The sequence below is a fragment of the Ailuropoda melanoleuca genome, chromosome 10 (genome assembly GCF_002007445.2).
Source record: "Ailuropoda melanoleuca isolate Jingjing chromosome 10, ASM200744v2, whole genome shotgun sequence".
Lineage (NCBI taxonomy): Eukaryota > Metazoa > Chordata > Mammalia > Carnivora > Ursidae > Ailuropoda > Ailuropoda melanoleuca.
In genome coordinates this window covers 81,639,129-81,664,979 of record NC_048227.1, presented here as the reverse complement: position 1 = coordinate 81,664,979, position 25,851 = coordinate 81,639,129, and the positions used below count along the sequence as shown (strand labels likewise).

Genomic DNA, 25,851 nt, shown 5'->3' with positions numbered 1-25,851 from the left:
AAAAATTAAAAAATAAAATAAAATTCATTGAATTCTTAATTTGAGTAACTGCCCAGTTTTTTAATAATAATTTTACAGTTTTCTGTAAAATATATATTCAGAAGTAGAATGAGAATAATCAAATGAAGGATGGTAAGTTTATTTTTAAAACATGCAGGAGGATTTTTGTAAGTATTTTCTATTTTAAATAGAGAAATTTAGAAACATGAAGGGATTAACAAATCTCATGAAGAATTCTAGCCCATTGTGGTCAGTTGATAGCAGTGATAATTGAAATTATGAAAGCCCTCAAATTTTGTATGCACTAGAACGGTAACAGTTATCTCAGGAGTACCTAGAGGATGACTTCTCATTACGGTAGGGAAGGCAGCAGAGAGGCCAAAAACCCACTTTCAAATTGCCTTTAAAAAATATAGAAAAAACCATGTTAAAAGAGAAATTTCTGTAGCTTCAAGTGAGCATTATCTTCTCTTCTGGACTGAGAGGCATTAAATACTTTCCCTTATGTCTTGTGTAATAATGAAAACCAGCTTCCTCAGCAGGAAGTAGCCTGCTCCTCGGGCATCTGCCCTAAGCACCAGGTGGTATTAAACTTCCCTCAGCCTCACACAGTTTATTTCAGATGATTTCCTCTTTCCTGCAAGGACTCATAATTAGCTTGGTTAGCATTTATTAAATAACTATTCCTCCTTATGAAATAATGTTAGCTTTAAAAAACACAAAATTATTTGTGTAGCTTGAATATGAATATTTGTGTAGCTTGAATATTTTAAAAATTCACTAAAACCTATGCATGGAGGAAAAAAGATTCTTAGAAGACATACTCCAGAATATTAATAGTGATTTCTTTCTTTTGGGTAGTGAAAGAATTATTTTCATTCTGATTTATATTTTTAGCGTTTCAGTGATAAATTTGTGTTACTTTATGCTTAAAGAAATCTTGCTCAAAATGTTATATAAATTTAGACATATTATTGCTTAACTCAAAAAACAAGAGGAAGAATTTTTGTCTTTGGTTTCTGATTGGTCAGCTATGATGTGTCTACTTGGAATTTGTTTAGCTTTTTGGATGTGTAGATTACTGTTTTTCACAAAATTGGGAAGTTTTCAGTCTTCATTTCTTCAAATCCTTCTTTTCCTTTCTACTTTTTCTCTTCTGAGACTCTCATCATCTCTTTATTGGTACACTTGGTGGTGTCCCACAGGTCCTTGCAGCTTTATTCATTTCTCTTCATTCTTTTTCTTTCTGTTCCTTAGACTGCATAATCTCAAATGTCCTGTCTTCGAGTTGCTTCTTCTGCCAGTTCAGATCTGTTATTGAGCCCATCTAGTGAATTATTTCCATTATTGTGCTTTTCAACTCTAGAATCTTTATTTGTTCTTTTTAAAAATAATCTCTGTTTCTTTATTGATACTATTTTTTGGCAAGAAACTATTCTCACACCTTAATTTTTTAGGCATGGTTTTCTTTATATCTTTGAACATATTTATGAGTGAACTTAAAGTCTTTTTCTGGAACAACGTCTTGGCTCCCTCATGGACAGTTTCTGTGGACTGCCTTGTTTCCTGTGTATGGCTCTACTTGACTGTTGTGGTTTATTCATGTCTTCATATTACATGTGTGGCAGGTTTGGAAATCAGATTCCTCTCCCTCCCCCTCCTCTGCACCCACCCACCCAGGATTCATTGTTGCTGAAGTCTCTGCTCAGTTAGCTTGGTGGTCAGGTATGGTAGAGATTTTTAAATGCCTTGAGTGAGTGGATCGCCCAGGCTTTACCAAGCGGATTTGTGTGTGTGTTGGGATGCTCTCTTAACACTCACGGTAGGCCTTAGCCTTCGCTTTCAAGTCAGTCAGAGTGAGAGAGGACCTCTAATCTTTTGTTCACATACATATGTGCTGCTAGGTTCCCAGGAATTTGTTGGATCTTTTCAAAGTCCCCTATGGACATCTCATTCTCAGTTTCTTCCTTTTATGTTTTTTGCTCAGCCTCTCCTTAGCCTCAGTTGGTATCACTGCCTCAGATAGCTGTGCCCCTGATTATTTCAGCATGCATGCTGGGGTTAGGGCTGTTCACACAGAGCATGCTCTGAGCTAAGTCAAGTAAAGCCAAGCCCTGAGAGTGGAGCTTTTTAGGGAACTGCCAGACTGTCTTAATAGTGGTAAGTCTTGGAGATGGGGCTTTGGGGGAGCTTCTTACCTCTTCTGCCCCATCCCATGGCTCCTAGGCTGCTGGCTTTAAGTTGTTGGTTTCTAAAGCTACTGTGGAGCTTGGGAGAGGGGAATGGGAACATGGCAAGTTAAAACACCACAGAGCTCAGGTTCTTACAAAGATTAAGCTTTTTCTTAAGTAAAAATGCTCCTCAAATTGTTGCAAGCCTCTGTTTAATTTCTAGAGTTCTGAAAAAGCTAATTTGGATAATTTTTGCATGTTCTCTTTGCTTTTATCAGGGAGCAGGTATTCTGAAGTCCTTTGCTATTCCGGAAGTACTTCTGTACAGCTTAGTATTTTAAGGGCATTTGGTTTTACCACTAGGTGGAAGTAGAGACTTGCAAACTTTCTCGTTCTGAACTAAGTTACTTTCTTTGAAGATTTCATTGTGAACCTAACTTGTATCAATACCACAATACCTTGTTTACCAGATTGGGTCTCTGTTAATTCTCTTATTATATCATTTTAGTATTAGAATTTTTTTCTAACGAGGGGTGCCTGGGTAGCTCAGCTGTTGCAGCATCTTCCTTCGGTTCAGGTCATGATCCCAGGGTCCTGACCACATTGCTCAGCAAGGAGTCTGCTTCTCCCTCTCCCTTTGCCCCTTCCCGCAGCTGGCGCTCACTCTCGCTCTCTCAAATAAATAAATAATATTTTTTTAAAAAAGAATTATTTTCTAACAATAGCACAGTTTAAATTTCTTCTTACTTTAATTTAAATGATTAAAATTTTGGTTGGAATTTAATTATTTTCATGTAAAGTAGTATCTTATTCATGAAAGCCCAAATTATAGAATCTTTGAAAGGAATTGCAATTTAAATGTTATTTATTATTTGGTTAATAAATTGATTATCAAAGATTATTAGAAAAACTACTTTGAAGAGATGAGAGTAGTTGTAGCATATTATAAAATTTTATATGTGTAAATTCTTGTGTCTGAAGGAAATGAAAAACTGTTTTTAAGTAGACTGAGATTTTTTATGCTGAAAATATCTTTGGTGATAATATTCTTAGAGACTGTGTGCAAATTATTATAAGCTATATATTTGTGTGTTACTGGGTAGGACTCTCCGGCTGACTAATTTTTGAATGTTTTCTCTAGTATATGAAATTCCTTCTGGGCGTTTCATGAGAGAATTGTGTGGCCACCTCAATATCATTTATGATCTTTGCTGGTCAAATGATGATCGCTATGTCCTTACTGCATCATCTGACGGCACTGCCAGGTTAGTATACTTGAGGAGTACTTACTGTGTATGTTGCTTGCCAACAAGGAAAGCAAAGAGAACATAAAGTGATACAGCTGTTCTTAGGCTTTGGTCATATTTGCTTATCAAGGGACTGTCACAGAGATGCATCATACAGACTCACTGATTAGATCAGTCATAGTGGGGAAAACTTCTTCCTGAAGATGTTTTTATTAAATACATTTTATTTAGGTAATATGTAATGCTTCTAGTTCTCAATGTCCTTAAGTGATCATTATGTACAGTGTTTGATTAATACTGTACACTGTTTGACATAAAGTAAACAGTTGATATTTGTCCTAGAATATAAGGTCTTACTGGTAGGGCTTCTGTCTTCCCTGTTAGCTGTGGGAAGGTGCCAGGACACAGCAATGCACAGTGCATCCTAGAGGGCAAGGAACAGTTTCCTCCACTATCCAAAAGTACGGCATTCCTGTGAAGCCTTGTCTAAGATGAAATGGCATAAGGGGAAGAGGTAATAACTCTTAATTTATATGGAAAAATTTTTGAGCGTTCGCAGACCCCAAAAATAACCTCTCTTGGAGTTTTTTGATACCTTGCGACATATTTTGCTCTAAGGGATACACAAAATAAATTGAGATAAAGCACAGATGCTCACAGACACAGCTCAGAGCTGTGGAGCTTGACATTGAAATGCTGAGTATAGTTCCTGGGCAGGAGCATGGCCGGGCCCCTCTTGCTGCTGGGGCTGCACGCTCCCTCTGTAAGGGCTCTCTGCCGAACAAGTGGTGAACCCGATTTGTGCTTTTCTCCTTTTTTCATTAAAGCAAAAATCCTCTTCAAATTTCTTTTGGTTAGTCAGGTACTGACGTAGGTCTTAGGTAAAAAGCAAAGTGGTGTAATGCAGACTTTGAAAAGCAGGGGATACCTACCTGTAAGTGAATATGTACCTTATGTTTTAAGAGTTTTATAGATTGTCAATATTTGAATTTTTCAGAATGTCAGTTATAAAATAATTTAACCCCTTCCAACTTAATAAGTATCATAATAAAATTTTTAAAGCTTTGTAAAACTTCATTGACAGTGCTTGTTCTTCCTTTCGTGTATTATTAGGCAGTTTTTCAAGATGCTTTATATGTGTATTATATATCATGTGATTTGATTCCAACAAATGTAGGTGGATACACATAAATCTTTTATGATCTCTGTACACCAGGAAGCTGATAATTAGAGCAATTTGGGATGCCCTCTTATTCTGCTTCCTGCTTTTTTTTTTTCTTTTTAAGATTTTATTTATGTATTTGACAAAGACAGCTAAGGAGGGAACACAAGCAGGGGCAGCGGGAGAAGGAGAAGTAGGCTCCCCACTGAGAAGGGAGCCCAACGAGGGGGTCCTGCAGGGCTTGATCCCAGGACCCTGGTATCAGGACCTGAGCCGATGGCAGACACTTAATGCCTGAGCCACCCAGGCGCCCCACTTCCTGCTTTTTTAACAGACACTTCTAGTGTCTAAGTCCCTTCTATTAATCCTATCAGCTTCCTTTTTAATATAAAATGTCTAATTGATTAAGATGTTATTATTGTTGTTTAGTTTCTATTTAAATGCAAAAGATGGTAATTGGTGAGACTTGATTTCCTTCCCTGTGTAGCTGGGCATCCGCTGTTAGTCCCTCTTAATAGGATCTTTCAGAAGCTATGGTCTGTTTGTTCTCTCAGCATAGGCGTTCTGTCCAATGCCAGATTGTACTAGAGAAAAATTCATAACCTTGTAAAGTCCTGACTATGGATTTGTAAGTCTTAAAATCACCTGAGCTCTCATCTCAGCCGAGCAAGACTTTTCCTTATCTCTATGCAGCTATCTTTTCTCATTCCTCTGGCAGCACATCCAAGCCTTACGGCACTTCAAGTTCTCTACATGAGTCACATCTTCGCACTTTCATTAGCTGACTGCCTTCAACTTACAGCGAAATTATCCCAGACATGAACTTCCTGTATGTCCCTCTGGGTTCCCACCCAGTATCTATAAATGTATAAATGTACCCATCTTTATCTCTGTCCACTGCTCTTAACAAAGATGTATGGGTAAAGACACCTTTCCGGCCACTCTTTGACATGTGCTTTTAATCTCAGTCCTTCAATCTACTATTCTGTTTCCTACCTCTCTTGTCTCTTCAGTTTCTTCCTATTGATTTTGTCCTCTCATCTTAAAAATATGCTCAAATCTCCTTATCTTAAGAAATCTTGTCAGTTCTTCCTGCTTTCCAGACTACTACATTATTTTTCTTCCTACAACATCAAGAACGTTCTATGCATGCCACATGTTGTCTTTAGTTCAACCCCCTGAATCTGGCTTTCACTCCCGTCCTGCTAGATCAACCTTCTTTAAGAGGCCAGCAGTCTCTTGCTGATTTTCAGATCCAGTGGACGGTTTGGGTCCTTACCCTGTTTGCTTTCACGTCAGTCATTAATTATTGACCAGTTTTAAAATATTTCAATCAGTGATTTCATTAACAGCCTCCTCTGTTTGCTTTTTATGACTCTGGCCAGTTCTCGTTCCATCTCTCGTTCCTCTTCCTCTGCCTGTTCTCTATAAATGTTTATTCCCAGAATCCTCCTACTTGAGCATCTTCCCTGGTTTGCTGTGCTCGTCCTGGTTTCTCTCATCTTCCCCAGCTTTGACTCTCACTTCCATGGGCTGACTTCTAACACCCACTTTTTTTCTGAGTTTCACTTTCTTTTATTCTGTCTGGACTGCCAGTGCACCTCAGATCCAAAACCAGACTTGCTTATATCACCAAACTGCTTTCCTGCTTTAGTCCTCTTGTGGATTTTTTAATGGCACCCACCCTGTCTCTGGAACAGGAACCCAGAAGAAGCACTCATTTCTTTTTTTCTTCCCACTTTCCTCCCCATATCCAAGCAGTACCACGGTCTGTCAGTTCGCCCTCCTAAATCCTTCACCATTCCGTCAAACCCTTTCTAGCCTCACTGCTGTTACCTTCATTCAGGCCCTTGCTATCTCCCTGTTGCTTAAACTGGTGGTGCTAAACTTCCCTACTGTTCAGTCTCTTGTTCCTCCATCTTCCCACAACCATCTTTTATAATACCTAATTTTCAAAAGTCTTTGATTCCCACAGCCCTTTTAAAAATGTTCCAGCTCTTTAGCATGGCATAACAGGTATGTTTCTCATTGACCCTCCATCCTTCTCCTGTGCACTTGCCATGTACCTACGGCCTCACCCACACAATCTTTTAAAATGCTCTTAGCATTTTACCCTCTTTGGTGTCTCCATGCCTCCTCTTCCTGTGCTTAAATGCCCTTTTCCTGGCCTTCCTGCCCACCTCAGTCACTCAGCAAACATGTAAGTGCCTTTTGTGAGCTGCTGTGGGCTCATCTTCATCATTTAAAACCCAGCTCAGATTTAACCATTTCTTAAAGTCTCTTGGGTTTTTCCACACAGCATGTAATAGATTGTAGTAAAGCATACTTTTTTCTTTATGTAGCTTTGATACTGATTGAGGGGTCTTTACATCATAAAAATATTTATTGTGTAGGATTAACTGAGTGAAGAGAGAAACATTGTGGCTAGTACCAAAAAGAGTGAGGTTTTTAAAAGAGGTAAGGACTACTTAAAATGAAAAAACTAAAGTCAAAGGAAGAGAATTAGAGTTGCTCATGCTTCAAGTGGCAGAGCATGAGCTTCTGGCCATATCTTCTCCTTCTGTCTTCTTGGCTAGTGTTAGTGGCTCCTGATAACTGTTTCCCACTGGTTAGCTCTTTGCCGTGTAGGGTTAACCGAAATCATCTTTAGTTATCTTCCGTACAATCTGTGTTTTTCTCTAACCAACAGCTCCTCATGTAATCAGACTTTCCCCACATGTAATGGCTCCCAGTTAGGCTCATATGTCCCCATGTTGCCCCTCATCACACAGACTGTTGTAACTGCATGTTTTTTCTTTCCCAATTCTGATAAGTTTTTTGTGTGTGCTCATCTAGTCTTTACAAATTTGTATATTTCCTTGTTCTTTGTGATCAGCCTATTTTTTTCCCCAAACTCATTAATACATTTTTTCATTCTTGGACTCGACCATTGCTTGCTTGTCTAAAGCCATCATTGATACCAGTTAGGTCTTTACATAAAAGCCTTCATTTTTATTTTAAAATACTGTGTCTGTTTTAATTGAGCTGTTTTTAAGATATGATTGCCTCATTTCTGCCTGTTATATAGTACTTCAAATAATACTGCTTAGATTTTTAAGCAAGCAACCAAAGTTTTTATCTTTTAAACAATCTTCTTCTTTTAACAATCTTAATCACAAATTAGTGATTTTGTTCTTTCATTAAGTACTGTGTTTCATGTAGCATATTCATTGAAAGTGTTACTATGGTAAAAGTGTTTATGCAGTGACACACACGTGCTTTATTTTCACTTGAAAACATGTTCTTTCACTTCCTCCATTATTAGTTTGGATTCTTAGTAATTGAAGATCATATCCTGTATTTGAAGCAGCTGCTAAGAAAACTCATAGAATGTTATTCTTGAATGGCAACTGTATTTTTTTCTCTCATCAATAATTTTGAAAAAGACCTAATTTGCTTTAGTTCTTAGGTCGTAATTAAAAGAATAAACTATAAATCCCCATCCCTCTATTAAAATTAATATATTTTTCTCATTCTAATAATTTAATCAAACTGTTTAAAATCCGGTGTTCCATACTCATTTAGCACCTTTCTGTTGCTAGATTTTGCCTATTTTTACACACTGACTAGAAGTGCAGAGTATCTAACGTAACAGTTGTAACCCTTAGGGTTTACTCTTTTGTCAAGACTGTAGCAATGACAGTAATAATTACTTTTTAAAAATTATCCATTATTTAGAGGAAGAGATAGTAAAAGTGTTGAACATAAATTGAGTGTTTAAGATAGTCTGTTTTTTATCAAAATATCATAGTTATTTTAATCTTATTTTACTCAGGTATCATACAGTAATTTCAGTATGGCTTTTAAGACTTTGAGATCATGATCATTATCTAGGCTTGGAAATTACAAATACAAAGTTAATAAATTATCTTGTTCTCTAAACCTCTACTAGTGAGCACTTTGCAAAAGCAATATACACAAATGGGGACTAATTAAAGCTCTTCCTATATTTTATTTTTTGTGTGTAATGTACTAAATGCACTATATTCCATGTGTGTTTAATCAGTGTCAAAAATAGGTTTTAAAAAAAAATCCAAATATTTTTCATTTTACAGTATAGATTAAAATTAGTAGATAAATTAACCATTATGCTTAATAATAACTAAGAAATAGCTTTGTCAAAATGTAAAGAACCCTGTCCATCAAATATTTGGTCACATTATTTTTGATTGTTATGAAATGTAGTTTACCATTGGTTATTGTCATTGCTTACTTAAGTTCCGTTGGCTGTGTTGGTTGTTAGAGAAAGTTTTAGAAACTTCTGCCTTTCAGAAGCAATGTATAACTTTTTATCCTTTTCTAGGATATGGAAAAATGAAATAAATAATACCAATACTTTCAGAGTTTTACCTCATCCTTCTTTTGTTTACACGGCTAAATTCCATCCTGCTGTAAAAGACCTGGTGGTTACAGGGTGCTATGATTCTGTGATACGGGTATGGAAGGTTGATATGAGAGAGGATCCTGCCATACTGATCCGACAGTTTGACACGCACAGGAGTTTCATCAACTCTCTCTGTTTTGATATTGAAGGTATGTCAGAATATATTCCAAATGAAAGCTAGTTGTATGAAGAATTTTGTAAAATAATTTTTATTCACTAAGATAATCTTTTCAAGCTTGAGAGGGATTTTGTGTATTGACAATTGTACATTTTTGGATTTATGTGTATTTTGCAGATCATATGGTAGACCTGGGCACAGATTTAGCAGTGAGGGAATTTTGTTTGTAATTTTAGTCATTAAATTCTGGGGGCACCTGCGTGACTCAGTCTGTTAAGTGTCCAACTCTTGATTTCAGCTCAGGTTGTGATCTCAGGGTCATGAGATTGAGTCCCATGTTGGGCTGTGCGTTCAGCATGGAGTCTGTTTGTCCCTCTCCCTCTGCTCCTCCCCCTGCACGTGTTCTCTTTCTCAAATAAATTAATGAAATCTTTTTAAAAAATCATTAAAGTCATTAAATTCTTAAATATTTAGATTCAACTAATCTTTGCTGTAACAACTAGTCATACACCAAATTTCATAAATATATTTCATTGGATTGGTGATTATCCCCTCAGTAGGCTTCTTTTTTTTTTTCCAGTAGGTTTCTTTTAAGAGGCTTTTGAGTTAAAGGGTTAAAATGAGGAAGAAGAGGGAAATACCAAAAGAATATTAGGTAGATAGCAGGGAAACCTGTATTTACACTATGTACTGAGTACGTTGTGCACTGAGCACCTCTGCATTCAGCTAACAGTTAATAGGTATGTATTTTATAGTTGTCTGAATGTATCTTGAGAAACATTCTATTGTTGGCAATACTTAGGATGTTTCCAGTTTTCTCCTACCATGAACATGATTTCTGTGAATAATATAGATACACACATACACGTACATACATATGTGTATATACAAAACTTTGTTGTACTGTTTTATAATTATTTTCTTAACATAAATTCCCAGACCTGAGGTTGCTGAGTCGAACATTTCTGGAGTCCTTGCTATGTGCTGTAATGTTTTAAGTACTTTACATGTGTAAACTGATTTATTCCCCATAAACCCTTATGAGGATGGTATATAGTCATCTTTACATTATTTCAGACACTGATATGTAGACCATAGCTATAGTTAGTATGGGATCCAGATCAAAATGACAATACTGGTAATTTATTCAGTGCAACTACAAGGATGTTAAGAAATTGGAACATATTTAGGAAGAGTCAACCAAGGATAGAAAGGTTTCTGCAAACTTTGTCATAGAAGTAGCTCAGATTATAAAAGATAAGTGAATTTCTTCAAATACTTGACTAAGATATCCGTATGTGAAACAAAAAGAAGTCAGTCTGTGTTGCTCCAGTAGGTAGAGATGGGACCAAAGCTACCAAAGACAGATGTTCTTTAAGAACATTCTAGTATACGGAGCCTTTCATCAGTTGAAGAGCTGCTTTGTAAAATATTAAGTACACAGTTCCTGAACAACCGTCTGTTCATGATGGTGTGGAAGAGATTCCTGAGAGAGTATAAAGTTGAATTTGATGGTCTCTGAGGTCCCATTCAACTATAAGATGGTTTGACTCTAAGAATATATGTTAAATTAGAACACCTGTCATTTATCATTTTATTCATTCCATGATCGTTTACTGAGTTTCTCCTGGTCTCAGGCATTTTGCTAACAGTATATATTAGAATATAGGTGTTTTTCCAGGAGTATAAAACAGATTATATAGGTTAATAAAGGTGAGCAATATAGATATGTATTAGATAATTCAAATGATTTGTTTGGCTGTAGAATTTGAACCATATACAAATGCAATGAGATGCATATTTCTTTGTGTATTCAATTTCATGTAAGTGACAAAAGGGAAATAAATCATCAAAAGTAGTTCAGAAGAATGAAGAATTCATTTAAAGATAATTAGGATTTGACTACGGTTATATTTGAGTGGGTTTTTTTTTTTTTGGCTTTTTTGTTTTCTTTTTACTAAAATACCATTTAATAGCCCTCTGATTCTTTGTTATACTGGGGTGTGTTTTCCCATTTTCATTCTGTTTCTACCTGTGCATAGCATTCTTAAGTGAGTAATTTTATTTTTTTTTTTAAATAGGTCATCACATGTATTCAGGGGATTGCACGGGAGTGATTGTTGTTTGGAATACCTATGTCAAAGTTAATGATGTGCAACATTCAGTGCGCCACTGGAGTGTAAATAAGGTATAAAATCATATTTGACGCTTGGGATTTAATTTTAAAAATTAGAAAAAAATTGAACCACATGACTTTAGAAATAAGACATCAGGACATTCTTTCTCTCATCTCAAAAAAATTAAGTTTATCTCAGTCCCTACAAAGTCAGTTATGTTTGATTAATTATCTAGTCTTCCTGATGGCTAATTGATGATATAGCAACTTATTGAAAATTTTCATTTTGGCCAATCTTTACTTTCTTATCTTTGAATCTTAATTTGTGATATGGCATTCAGTGATCCATTGCTGGAATTATGCTAAAATGAGGCATATGTTATATTACCATCCATAAGTAATAACCTATATTTTCTGCTATTCATTTTTTTTTGACCCTATAACATCACTCTAAAAACAGTTTGCTCAATGTTTTGTTAACAGTGTTGTCTTTCACAATTATGTAATCAAAAGTACGTAATTATGAGTCGGGTCTATCATTTACTCACAGTAATTGTTTTCATTTGAATTTTGCTAAGTAGGCAGAAACGAACGATCTTTCATTTTTGGAGTAGAGTGTTTTTTAAGGTGGCTAGTATATTAAGCAGTTTTATTGGTGCATAGTCAATATTTTTAATTAAAAATACAAAATGAATTATTAAACCTGAGTTTTGTTTTATATAAGTTGATATAGTTTGTCTTATATGCTGTACTTTTGTTCTTCAGTTTTTTGTTCTTCTGTTATAACAGTTGTTCTCATTTGAAAAAAAGACACTCTAAGTGAAAAAGAATTTTTACGAACTTTAGTTAAATCTGTTCAGTCTATCAGATCTATTTTAAAAACTGTTTATTCTATTTTTAGTCATTTCATCTAGTCTATAGATTAATGATTGATGGCTTGGGATTCATGTGGTAGCCTAATTTCACACACTTTGAAAAGAACTTTCTAATTATATTCCTAAGGGACTGACAAGGCACAAAGGCACCTTTTCCAATAATTTGAGTGTACAGTGCAGAGTCTACTGTGTTAAAAATCATGTCTTTCTTTACCTCAATATAGTAACTAAAAGTCAAATTTATCTTCAAAACCTGCGGCCTGGTGGTTACTCGAGATAGTCCGAAATAAAAAGTTAGAAAATGAGCTGGAACGTCTTTTAGTAGCTAACGCTCTAGGACAAACTGTAGACCGTGATTTCTTACCGGGTTCTCTTCAGGCAGCAGTGTGAGAAACGCTCAGTTACACTCATCTGTCCCTTAAGATGACGTGTCCGTGTGCTGTGCCACACACTCCTTGGCACAGGACGTGAGCTTCAAAACTAGGGCTTTTTTCGTTTGAGTGTGACTATGATAAGGAAAAAATTAGAGGAAGTCATTAACAGATACTGCAAAGGCTAGCACTGCTGGCACTTTTGCCAAATTCGTGCCTAACACCAAACGTGTTAGACAGTTTTGTGTTTTTCGATTTTGCACATTTGCGTCTGTGTGAGTGTTGCTCAGACCCCCAGCAGTGCATCCCCACCCCCAAACTGCTGTAGTTCAGTCACTGTACGCCCCATCTGTGCTGTCAGTGTTTGACTTTTTTCTGTAACCTTGAAAACGCAGCTGACAGCGGGCCGTCGTGTCAGCCGTAGCCTGGGCGTAGCTGCCGAGACTCGACTGAAGTATAGTTTGTGCTCTACCTCTTCCGGTGCCAAACCACCTCCGAAGAGGAGACCCTCTCAGAGAAGGGAGCAAGACACACAAGTGGGTCCTCAGAGGAAGAGAAGGCTAATTCAGGATTCTGCCTGAAGGTTAAAGCAGTCTTTCTTCAGACTCCATGGACTTCAGTCTCAGCAGTTTTCATTTGCAGGGGTTTTTTCTTTCTTTTTTCTAGTAATCCATACAAGAAGAACCTACATGAGGCTCATCCAGGCAGATTTTTCTTCAATATGTAGGTCTTTCTTGACATCATTAGTCAGGTGTCTTCTATGGCTGCCTTAAATAACTATCAAAAAAAAAAAAAATCCTGGAGGCTCAGGTGCCCTTAAGATTTGACTGTACCTGTAACTGACTGCCATGGCTGAGGAAGGCATTGCTGCTGGAGCTGTAATGGGCGTTAATTCTGCCTTACACGAGGTGCTGAAGACCGCCCTGATCCACCATGGCCTAACACGTGGAATTCGCCAAGCTGTCGAAGCCTTAGACAAGTGCCAAGCCCATCTTTGTGTGCTTGATCCAGCCCTGGTGAGCCTATGTATGTCAAGTTCACGGAGGCCCTTTGTGCTGAACACCAAATCAGCCTTATTAAGGTTGATGACAACAAGAAACTAGGGGAATGGGTGGGCCTCTGTAAAACTGACAGAGGGGGAAAACCCCATCAAGTCACTGGTTGCAGTTGTGTGGTGGTTAAGGACTATGGCAAAGTCTCAGGCCAAGGATGTCATCGAGGAATGCTTCAAATGCAAGGAATGCTTCAAATGCAAGAAATGAACAAATACTTGATTCTTGTTCCTCAAAAAAAAAAAAAAAAAAATCCCTGAAATTACAACCTAAATTAAATGATCTCAGAATAAGATGCCAGTAACATACCTTCTTTAGGACAAAGTGGAAATAAGCGCATGAAGAAATAATCTCAGACTGAAATAGTACCTGAAAGTTAATTCTATACTAACTTTTGAAGTCATAAAAATTAGAAGCTTTTTTTATATTATGTTAAGCAAAAAAATACAAAGTTAGAAGTTGTGTTTTAGGAAGTGCTTATTTGGGAATACACTACAAAAATGCTGATTAAATGTGGCATTACATAACAATAAAAAATACATACCATGAGCTTTATTTTCAGCCTATAACTGAAGTTACTGGGAATCCTTTTACTAACCATTTTAAAGGATCATTTAAATTGCAATCAAAAATGACTTAAATTAATTCTGTGCTCTAAAAGGAGCTTCATATTAGACAAACTGTATGGTGATAATATTTTATAATCTTTTTTAATCATTTTAGGAAATTAAAGAGAGTGAGTTTAAGGGGATTCCCATTAGTTATTTGGAGGCTCATCCGAATGGAAAACGATTGTTAATCCATACCAAAGACAGTACTTTGAGAATTATGGATCTCCGAATGTAAGTATATTTCAGTATTGACAGGTTAAGCACTCATAGAATGAGAAATGAGTTAATTCATGCTTATAAAATGCAGCTGTGGTTCTCACGTAGACAGTTTTTCCCCTCAGAGGACATCTTACAGTGTCTAGAGGCATTTTTGAATGTTAGTATTTAGTGGAGAGAGACCAGAGATACTGCTAGCCCCCCGCAAGAGAGACTTTTCTGGCTCAAAATGTAAATAGTTCTGAGGCTGAAATGTAGTCAATTGCTTTTTGTTGTCACAATTAAAAAAGAAAGAAAAAAAGAGGAAACCTCTGCCTTAGAATATCTTTTATCTCTATGATATTGGTATAGCATAGTACTACCATATAATACTGTAACAGAATGAGATGGCTTTTGATTAAGATAGCCTTGTTTTTCCTATTTTGTCTTATTTCTAAATAAGGAAAGGCAATTTCCTTAATGTAAAAAGCAGAAGCAGAGTTCTGGAAAAACCAGCATAGTCCTCTGGTGTGCTTTTGTTTTGGTGTTATGTGTATCAATAAAACAAATGAGAACTCTAGTTTTATTAGATTTCATTGTGTTTAGAAACGAAAACGTGATCTATAGTATTTTATTCTGCAGTTATCTTGCAGGGCAAACTGTTAAGGCCTTCAGTGTTTATGTGGAGCTGTTTAGGATACTGATATCAGTGCTATGGGAAAATGATTAGCAGAGTAATTCATCAGGAGTTTATAATCTAGTTATGGTGCCTCCAAAATAACACAAAACATTTAATTAGGCTAAATTGTGAGATCTTCTAAGCCTGGAATCTGCTTATCCTTTTTTTATACATAGTACCCATGTCATGCTTGTGAGATAACAAGCACTTGATATGTATTTTTTTAATTACTATAAATACTTAGTAAAGGATTATATCTTTCATGACAAGAGGTAAAGGTAATGATGGCTATACTATAGTCTTCTTTACAGACTCTATGGAGAGGCTGGCCTTTGAGCTCAATCTTAAAGGATGGATAGAATTTAGACAAGATAGAAGTTTGTCAAGAAGGTGGAAAACAAGAAAAGCCTGGAATAAAATTCAGAAGTAGGGTAATAGAAGTTGTGTTCAGGGCAGGGTGAGTCTGTTGGAACATTAATTTCTTGACAAGGAGTGTTGAGAAAGAATTTTTTTTTAGAAATAGAGATTAGTGCCAGGTTTTAAAAGGCCAGGCCTAAAGAATTTGGTTATTCACTTTTTAAGTAGTGTATAGTATTCAGCTTAGAATACTGCTTGGGCTCTAGAGGCAGACTATTTAGAGTCAAATACTGCCTTTTCCATCCCTTACCAACAAATTAACCATTCTGTGCCTCTCTTTCCTCCTCACTCAAATGGGAGAAATAATACACCAAATTCATAAGGGTTTTGTGGGTAATAAGTTAGTTTACACATGTAAAGTACTTAAAACACTACACCATATAGCAAGGACTCCAGAAACGTTTGAGCCAGTAACCTCAGGTCTGGGAATTTATGTGAAAATAATTGTAAAACAGTGAAAAAATGTATATACACAAGATTTGCTCATGGAAATCATGTTCATAGTAAGGGAAAGCTAGAAATTCTACATCCTAACCGCTGTCCTATAGTAGAAGATTTCTTAAGGTATGTTTAGACAATGATATGTACCTACTGAAATGAGTATATAATCTATATTTTCTGACACAGAGGGCATTATTCATGATATATTGTTAAATGGGGGAAAAAGCATATAATGGGACACTGCATGTAATGTCCTCTCTGTAAGCGAGGGATGATAATAATACTTACCTGGCATATAGTAAGCACTAAAATAATGTTAGCTAAGTTAAACATCTGCCTTTGGCTCAGGTCATGACCCTGGGGTCCAGGAATCGAGCCCTGCATGGGGTTCCCTGGTCAGCAGGGATCCTGCTTCTCCCTCTCCCTCTGCTGCTCCCCCGCTTGTGCTCACTCTCTCTCAAATAGATAAAATCTTTAAAAAAAAATAATAATGTTAGCTATTATTCACAAAGAAAAAGTCTAGAAGGTTATATACCATATTTAATAGATGATTTAATAATATCTTTGTCTAATATTCCTGCAAGGATCCAACTATTCGTTGTGTGATTTTAAAAATCTATCACATGGGAAAAATATAAAAATCTTGTACATTTTTAAGTAGCCAACTCAAATGCTACTTCCATAAAGTAGGCTCTCTCTTCATAGCTAGAAATAATCACTTTGGGGATGAGTGGGTGGCTCATTTGGTTAAGCATCTGTCCTCAGCTCAGGTCATGATCCCAAGGTCCTGGGGGGACCGTGGGGCTCCCTGCTCTGGGGAGGCTGCTTCTCCCTCTCTGTCTGCTCCTCCCCCCCACTCGTACACTCTCTCTCTCTCAAATAAATAAAATCTTAGAAAAAAGAAAGAAAGAAAGAAAAGGAAAGAATCACTTTTATCCAAATCTGCAAAGTACTCATTTTGTTCTCTTGTGACACTTTCTACATCCAATTTCTGTTTTATACTGATGCATTCCTTCTCTCTCCTGCTAAATTACAAACTCCCTGAGCTCTGGGACTCTCTCTTCTCTATTCTGCATCCATTGTAGAATGTCTCCCATGTAACAGATTCTCAAAAAATTGTTTGTTAAATGCAAATGAAGTATTTAAAAGAAAAAGCTTTTTTAACTACCAGTCTTTTCAATGGGTAAGATAGGTTACATTTGTGAAATCTTTTTTGTTTGTAGATTAGCAGCAAGGAGATTTGTAGGTGCAGCAAATTATCGGGAAAAGATTCATAGTACTTTGACACCATGTGGGACTTTTCTCTTTGCTGGAAGTGAGGATGGTATAGTATATGTTTGGAACCCAGAAACAGGTAAATATTTCACTGATCTTAAAAAATTGGGGGAGTTTGTTTTAATTTTTGAAGAAGTGTGGGAACTACCACGGAATAATTTTCAAAAAAATTCTGGTTTCAGGTTCTCAATTATGGTTTTCAAAATGGGAGAGCTGATAATGGGACTCAGTTACAGTCTAAATTTATATTAAATTCTCCGTCTTTATTGTTTTGATATCTTCATGGATTTAGAATTTCACATTATAATTCAAGGTTTATGCTTTCCTTGCCTATAATGAGATATTAGCAATCTTAAGAGAAGCATTTTTTATTGTGGTTGACATATGATTATATTAATTTCAGGTGTAAAACAAACATAATGATTCAACAGTTATATACATTACAAAATGTGCACAATGGTAAGTGTAGTTACCTTGTGTCACCTACAAAGTTATTACAGTATTATAGACTATATTCCCTATGCTCTAGTAAGAGAAGTACTTAGTTAGGATTGTAATGCAAAATACAGAATACTTATGACCTGAATTTGGAATGTAAGTGGGTATACAAATGGCTAAATATCTGTAATATATTTTTTATTAGAAATAAACGTATTCCTGTCAAAGTTTTGGTGTCTAAAACTTAATAGCAATTTACCTGGTGCACCCGACTGGCTCAGTTGATAGAGCTAGAGACTTTTGATCCTTGGGGTCATATGTTCGAGCCCACATTGGGTATAGAGATTACTTAAAAGTAAAATCCTTAAAAAAGATAAACAAAAGCAATTTACCTCAATTACTATAATTCATGTTTTCCCAATACAATAAATCAGTACATTGGGAAGTTCATTTGTGCCTCATCTTTGTTTTTCAAAAGAAAAGCTAAAACCACATAAACATTTTTTAGCAATAAATTGAGAGAATTTTATAAAATTTTAAATATCTTTAATCAATAGTGTTTGGTTCACTGTATTTATACTCTTGATTTTTTCCCCTAAGTTTTTATTTAAATTCCAGTTAGTTAACATACAGTGTAATATTCGTTTCAGGTGTAGAATTTAATGATTCATCACTTACATATACAACACCTCATGCTCATCACAGCACATGCTTTCCTTAATTGCACATTCTCTCCATCTTTCCTTTAAGCGTTTCTGACTAGTCAGTTTGCTTAGGATTTTTTTTTTCTTACTGTGTTTTGATACTTAAGCATCGGTTTGGAAGTGTCAGATCTCTTTTCTCCTTCAATAAATTGATCTTGGTTCTTTGCTTTTGAGTTCCAGTTTTCATAGGTTCCTTAGACCCTCTTTCAGCCATTAATAATCATATGTATCTTTAAAGCAGGTGGTACCTCAGTCTCTGGGGAAAAAATAGAAAAATGAATTCCCCACCAAACCTCCTTCAACCAGTGTCGTCAGTTTTAGAGCCTGCAGTTCCTCCCAGAGTTCTCCCTGAGTTCTTTGTTATTAGTTGGCATTTGCTCAGCTGTCAGATCTCAAAGTCAGATACTTCTCTCCTGCTAAGGTCTTTTTTTTCTGTGCCTTGTAAACCTCATTGAAGAGGTTGGGGTGAGAGGTAGAAAGAGTAGGTCTAACAGAATGAAAAATAATTATTCAATATCAGAGTTACTCGACTATAAGTAATCAAGGTTTTCATGTAAATAATGCGAGCTTCGTTATTACTTACTATAACTATTTTTAGTGAGTTAAAGAATAATCATCTAATGAGAGATATTTGAAATAGTACAAATTACTGCATGTCTTTTCTTATTTAGGAGAACAAGTAGCAATGTATTCTGACCTGCCATTCAAATCACCTGTTCGAGACATTTCTTATCACCCACTTGAAAATATGGTTGCATTTTGTGCATTTGGGCAGAATGAGCCAGTTCTTCTGTATATTTATGATTTCCATGGTAAGTTCACTGCTGATAAGAAAAGAATATTTTAAGTAACCTTTACTTTTAGGCCGAACCAGGAATCATGAACTTTGTGAAAACTATCAACCTTTGTATTAATAAAGCTCTCTTGAATATATTTTAAGACACAGATTAAATAGATTATATTATTATTGTGTTATAACATTTTATTTTTCCATAAGCACTATTATGGAGTGTAAATGTCAGCAAAGGTACACATAAATGATTGTGCCCTTTTGTTGGAATCACAGAAAGGTAATCATCACTTTCTTTCTAAATTTAAATAAGTAAATTTCATCTAAAAATTATTTGAGAGTGTGTTAACTAAATTGAAAGGGTAAACAATATTTAGGCAGTAGGGATCTTTAATGTTTTCAGTTGAATATTTAGTTTCTTATTCCATGTTTTTGTTTCTCACTAAAGCACATACTTGTAATAAGCTATAGTTATAAGAATTTCTTAGCCTAAAAGGAGGGTAAAACATCAAATGTCAGTGAAAATAAGATCTGGAATTAGAAACTTAATGTCTTTTTCTACTCTAAAATTATGCTATTCTGTTTTTATGTGAAAAAACAAGGAAATAAAGACTCTGGACACATTTTTCAGGAATAAGATGGTATCCTTAGAATTATTTGGATTTGTGCTGTTTTCATACATTTCTTTAATTTCTGTCCTGAAATTAGGATTTCATTGTTCTGCACTGTATGTACTCACGGTGCTGTCAATCCCAAAGTTGCAGTTCGTTTTTCTTTATATATTAAATCTTGTTCAAAAATAAACAGTCATCATTATTCTCTGATTTGTTTAGAATGTCATGTATCATCAGTGTTTTTGCTAAGCTAGGATGGCTTACATACAATATCTCAAATGCATAAATATACAAATACATATATATATATAGGTGACATTAACATGGGATTATTTGGCAGAGAGTCTTAAATTTAAATGAAACGTGAGTGGTAACATTTATTGCGTTAATATAAATATTGGTTAGCTGTTCATTGGTTATTGGTTAATGGTTGTGGTAAGTGCTAAATTATTAGACAGGTAAGTTCTAAACCTGAAATTGTTGATCATTATATGGATTTTATTATGCTCTTCCAAGCAAATTATATTAGAAAAATAAATATGTAGGGGCACCTGGGTGGCACAGCGGTTAAGCGTCTGCCTTTGGCTCAGGGCGTGATCCCGGCGTTATGGGATCGAGCCCCACATCAGGCTCCTCCACTATGAGCCTGCTTCTTCCTCTCCCACTCCCCCTGCTTGTGTTCCCTCTCTCGCTGGCTGTCTCTATCTCTGTCAAATAAATAAATAAAATCTTTAAAAAAATAAAAAATAAAAAAATAAATATGTAAAATTGTTTCTCTAACACATATTCACACCTGGTGTCTAGTTCAAATACGTGTCCTAAAACAGGCTGTTCTTTGTGTGCACTCTCACTCTTCACATGGAGGGGAGTCACACCTAGGCGCCCCATCCACATCACTGGGTCTAGAGTACAGAAGCAGGCAGCACGGTTATTTCCTCAGAACCTTTAGAGCTTTCACAACCCTCGCTATTTAATTCCTAATGTGCTTTGTAAGCTTTTGAAATTTTCACTACAAAGGCAAGTGGAAGTTCCACTCTTTTTCTTTCTTTCTTCCGTATTTTTTTCTGTCGTTGATGGAGGGTTTCCATCATTAGGTTAGCCCTGTTGCGTTTGCCAATTTGGTTTTTAGACAGTAGGCATTTAGACGAAGAAGTCCATTCTAGAAACGTAAGCAGAAAGAGCAAAGCATTTTTAGGAGTTCAGAAGCAGAGGTTTTAGGTTCAGTTCTGTTTCTGTAGTGACGTTGTGCAAGCCTCTTGCCTTCCTAAAGCTCCATTTCCTCATCTGGTAAGTAGCACCGCGACTCTCCACACCTGTGCTACCTCAGAGAGCCATTTGTGAGGATACAGTGAGATGGGGACTATGAAAGTACTTTGTAAATTGATAAGGAGTATAATGAAACAAGGAAAAAGGTAAAATGGGTTGTTATCATGCGCATTTAACCCATATATACTTGACTTTACGTGAACTGAGGTTTTAATATGCTGATAAACACCTCTGTATGAAAGGGAATTGAAAAAAAGTTTCCCCCCCTCTTTTATTCATTCTGCTGGTAGCCTTTTTTTTTTTTTAAGAGTGTGTACCTTTCTGGGTCAGTTGTATTAGAAAATAAATGCATGAAGTTAAGGACATTTATATCTATGCTGTATTAATATAGAAAAGGAAGGAATTCAAAGTGTTTCAAAAATTAAAATGTTCAAATAGTACACATTAACTTAAAATTATTTTGTATCATGATTTTAGGACACAATTTTCAGTATACTAACACCTTTACAAACAAAACTCAAAATGTTTCAACACATTTTCCTAACTCTTTGCTGCCTATTTTTAAAATGAGGAAGCTCAGGAAGAAGTTACATAATCCCAAGCAATCCAAGATTTAGCACAGTTCTTGTGATGGTGTATAGTCAGAAGAAAACAAAAAGTTGTTTTAGACTCTAAAGTATTTTACTCATTAAATGCAAACCATAATCATCAAGTCAATAATATTTAGATTTTTCATTAAAACTTAACAATATTTATTATTAATCTGTTATAGGTTTACCTTATATTTTACTTATTTTTAATGCAGGAATGTTTTGCACAAACCTTCTTGTCTGAAAATAAAGTTTACATGTATCTTTACATAAATGTTTTTAGTGGTATAACATTTGAAAGATGTAGGACAGTTACATGATTTTTAAATAGTATTTATCAGAGCTCCTCATACATTTAGGTATTTTTCAAGGAAAATGGAGCAAACTCATTTTTTTGGTAAGTTAAATAAGCTGCGAATGAGACCACAACGGTAGCTAAATGTATCATCTATCTTTCAGTTCTAGCAAAATCTGTGAAGAGTCAGCAAGCGTCTTTCCCTGTTAAGCATATGTTCAGGTTGTGGTCTTTTGGGTCTTTCATTTTACTGACTTTTTGCTTTTTTTGGTAAGAAATACAATTTTTACTTTCAGAAGGCAGTTTTATTTGCCTGATGTTGAAAGGGTTAATCATCTAGTAATACAAAATTTAGTCACAGAGTACCACAAATAATGTACTTTTAGGATTCCCATAATAACAGAGTGCTAGTCAGAAGAAACGGCTTCTGCTGAATTAAATTTATGAAGCTAGACTTTAGCAGTTAATGTTCTGTTATTAATATTTGTCTCCCTCCATCTCTAGGATCCTGTTGTACATGTAATGATAATTATAACTAATACTTTCAAAGCACTTTCTTTGTTCCTGGAACTGTTTTAAGCACTTTACATATATTTATTTCATTTTTCATGGTAATCTTAAGAGATAGGTCCTATAATTATCCTCATTTTACATGAGCCAGGACTTGGATCCATGCAGTCTGGACTTGGAGACTGTGCTCTTATTTGCTACACTAACCTGGCTTGTTAGCAAATTTCCTGAAGTACTAGCTTCTGATTATCCAATAAGCAAACCTTTTTTTTTCTATAATACCATTTACTTTATGCCTAATATGTGATTTCTTTGTATTATCTGTACTTTGAAGGCAGCAGAGATGGAGGCTTATTCATCTTTTGATTACCAGTACCTAGCCTGAATACTGACACACAATGAATATACGTGTAGTATTTTAAGTAGGATCAAGAATTAGTTTGGGAAGTTCTCGGCATTGATAATCCCAGGTGATGAGCCTAATTTTCCACTAGGTGGCAGTCTCTTCTCTGAATCAGTGTTAACCCTGGGGTACTTAGAGGATTTTAGGCGGGACAGATCTTTATTGAGCATCTGCTGTGTGCCAAGTTGAGCAGGGCTGTAAAATCCAGGAATCAGACTCAGATTTCCAAGCTCTTTTCCAGTCTTTTGTGCTTCCCAAGTAATTGATTACACCTCTAGAAAAATTTTAGTTACACTGAGCAGCAGCAGTCTCTACCATTGACACTAAATGTGATTTTATTTATAGAATTCATATTCATTAACAACCACCTACGTTGTTGTTGATGGCTTTATTTTTCACACTGTGACGTACTTATCAGAGTTCAAGGTAATGGATACCTTTATGTCCCTATAAAATTTTTGTTCTATAACTTGCTCATTGACCAGAATCCCATGGTGTTTGCAATTCCTTATGTCTAACATAGTACCTGGTATATTACTGATGTGCAGTAAGTGTTTGAAATAAAAATTAAAAATCCTATAGAATAGCCTTTCCCCCTTAAATTTTATAAAAATATGGAATGAAAGTCATGATCAGTGAGTAAATTGGGGGCTAATAATAATAGTGGTAGTAGTAGCTAACATTTACCAAACATTTACTATGTGTCCCCTACTCTTATGAGCATCTTACGTACATTCTTCCACACAGTCCTTTCAAAACCCCACAGGGTAGATGCTATTATTATCCTTGTTTTGCAGATGATGAAACTGAGGCACAGGGAGAATGATGTAATTTACATAAGGTCACACATTTGGTAAATGTTAAAGTTTACCCAGCTGTCTGAGTCCAGAGCCCTTACTTTTAAAACACTAAGCTACTTATTTAGTTTTTGCCTTTCCTATTTCATGAAGTAATTTAATTAAAAAGGTGGCCAGATATTCTTGTGATGAAGTGTATTGTTTGTTTTCAATTTTAATATGTAGGAGGAACCCTTAAGACTAAACGGAACTTTGATTATCTAGTATTATTAATAGTTCACTCTTTGACAAATGTTGGGGATAATTATAAAGCATTAAGCAATTGTATTCCCAGTATAATCCAAAATATGAATTATCTTTATTATGTAGCATTCAATTTTAATGTAACTAACTTTATAACATTTTTGCAACAAGATAATGTCTAGTTGAGATTAATTTAGTATGCATAGTTGTCTGTATAATAGTGTTCTTAAAGTACTAATGATGAATGATTCAGATACAAACTCAGTTACTACAATTCTCATACTTGGATAAGATTATTCAGTTACATATATAACTGATTGTAGGTCATAGTTGAAGTATCTATTTTTAGCCTAGTGGAAGAATTAAGAGATAGAAATGCCATATTTGAAGATGTGCTTAAACAACCTATTTCTTGGTCATATCCTGAAGTCTCCATTTTAATATTCTCCACATAATGGATACTTTGATTTGAAAGGCTGTGTCATTCAAGGATTCAGGACAAATGAAAAACTGGCTTTGAACATAAACCAGAGCCCTGAATTCCTCATCCAGGCATTTTTTTTAAATGCTTATATTCGTGCTTTTTAAAGCACACCAAGAAGGAAGAGTGGTACAGTGCAAAATAGCAGTGTGGTGGGAAAGGTGGAGTAAGAGTTAGCTCACTGGTGTTCTAGACAAAGTGCCATCACTTTCCGTTTGACCCTGGTCAAGTAACAGCATTTTTGCATCTGTTTTTTAACCTGCAAAATCAAAATACTTATCTTGTTTTACTCTCAGTGTTTCATCGAATGCAGAAATGATACTATAAAGCATGATATGGAATAGGAATATATGAAGAGCTCGTGAACCAGGCTGCAGTAGAGAAATCCTAGCTGTTTTTTATAGCAATGCACATGTCACACATTGAGTTGAATAGCATGATGTGTGAAAAGTGATTGGTAACAGAATAGGAAATCAGCAGGACAATCGTATGTACTTCCGGGATTTGGAGATAATTTATTATATTTTGGCGTTCACCTAACAGATTTGCTGAATGATGGTAGCTGCTCTTGCTTTTGGTTGGCTTTGAGACAGCTTGTTAGAAAACTTTGGATGGTTTCATTAGTAACGCAAGTTCTCCTTTACATATTCAATATGCCAGGGAAATACAAAATAACTACTAGAGTTGAAGTGGTTCTCAATAGAATTTCTGTGGTCCATCCACACAGTATTTTAAGATTAGCTGAAGCAAGGAACAAGTCAGGCCCTATAAAATACAATTAAAAAAAGAATAAGTTTTAAGCCCTTGAACATTTCTTGTCTTAGTCCATTCTGACCGCTATAACAAAATACGAGAACCTGCATGGCTTGTAAACAACAGAAATTTATTTCTCACAGTTCTGAATGCTGGGAAGTCCCGAGATCAAGGCATGGCAGATTCAGTGTCCAGTGAGAGCTCACTTTCTGGTTCATAGATGGCACCTTCTAGTTGGAACCTCATACGATAGCAGGAGCTGAGGCCTCTTTTAAAAGGGGATTAGTGCCCTTCCCATTCCTAAGGGCTCTGCTCTCATGACCTCCCAAAGGCCCCACCTCCCAGTACCACCATTTCGGGCGTTAGGACTTGAACATGGGAATTTCAGGGGGACACAAACATTCAGACCACAGAAATTCCCTACACATAGCAAATGCTAGAGGAAGGAAGGGAGGTTGCTGCAGAAGTGCTGAATGCTGGGAACCTAGTGCAGTAGACCTACCAGCTTACAGTAATGCTATAATTAGAAATAGAATCGTTTATAAGTAAAAGAATTGGGTATCCAGTAAAATGACTGTACCCATTAACAGAACTGTGTCTAATAATGGGTCTTGAACAAAGGGATTAAGTGTTGAACCAAAAGGAAATCTTACTGTGATATAGTATAAGAGAAAGAATATTTTGGTTTTTTTAGTTGTACTTTGTTATAAAGTCAATAACATAAGTAAACATAAGTTTGAATAATAACAAACTTGTATTCACTTCAAATGCAAAGGGCTCTGGATTAAAATATCTTATTTCCTCTGTTCTTTCT

At 35.7% G+C, this 25,851-nt stretch overlaps 2 protein-coding genes across 9 annotated transcripts in view; both read left to right on the top strand.

Annotated features, from left to right (window-relative positions):
• AHI1 (Abelson helper integration site 1) overlaps nucleotides 1–25,851 on the top strand; it is a 215,374-nt gene that overhangs the window by 55,444 nt on the left and 134,079 nt on the right. For all 8 annotated transcript variants that reach the window (XR_004628144.1, XR_004628145.1, XM_034669175.1 and 5 more), the window contains 6 exons: nucleotides 3,313–3,436; nucleotides 8,923–9,152; nucleotides 11,203–11,309; nucleotides 14,259–14,377; nucleotides 17,102–17,232; nucleotides 18,967–19,107. Coding sequence is in view for 6 of the 8 variants with exons in the window: in XM_034669175.1 (XP_034525066.1) it covers nucleotides 3,313–3,436; nucleotides 8,923–9,152; nucleotides 11,203–11,309; nucleotides 14,259–14,377; nucleotides 17,102–17,232; nucleotides 18,967–19,107 (852 nt within the window). In the remaining 2 variants the exon portion in view is untranslated. The remainder of the gene's footprint in view (nucleotides 1–3,312; nucleotides 3,437–8,922; nucleotides 9,153–11,202; nucleotides 11,310–14,258; nucleotides 14,378–17,101; nucleotides 17,233–18,966; nucleotides 19,108–25,851) is intronic.
• On the top strand, nucleotides 13,165–14,217 carry LOC105235787 (40S ribosomal protein S12). Its single transcript, XM_011219523.3, is given in 3 exon segments — nucleotides 13,165–13,485; nucleotides 13,488–13,677; nucleotides 13,679–14,217. Coding segments are annotated over 3 exon segments (411 nt in total). The 5' UTR covers nucleotides 13,165–13,331; the 3' UTR covers nucleotides 13,746–14,217.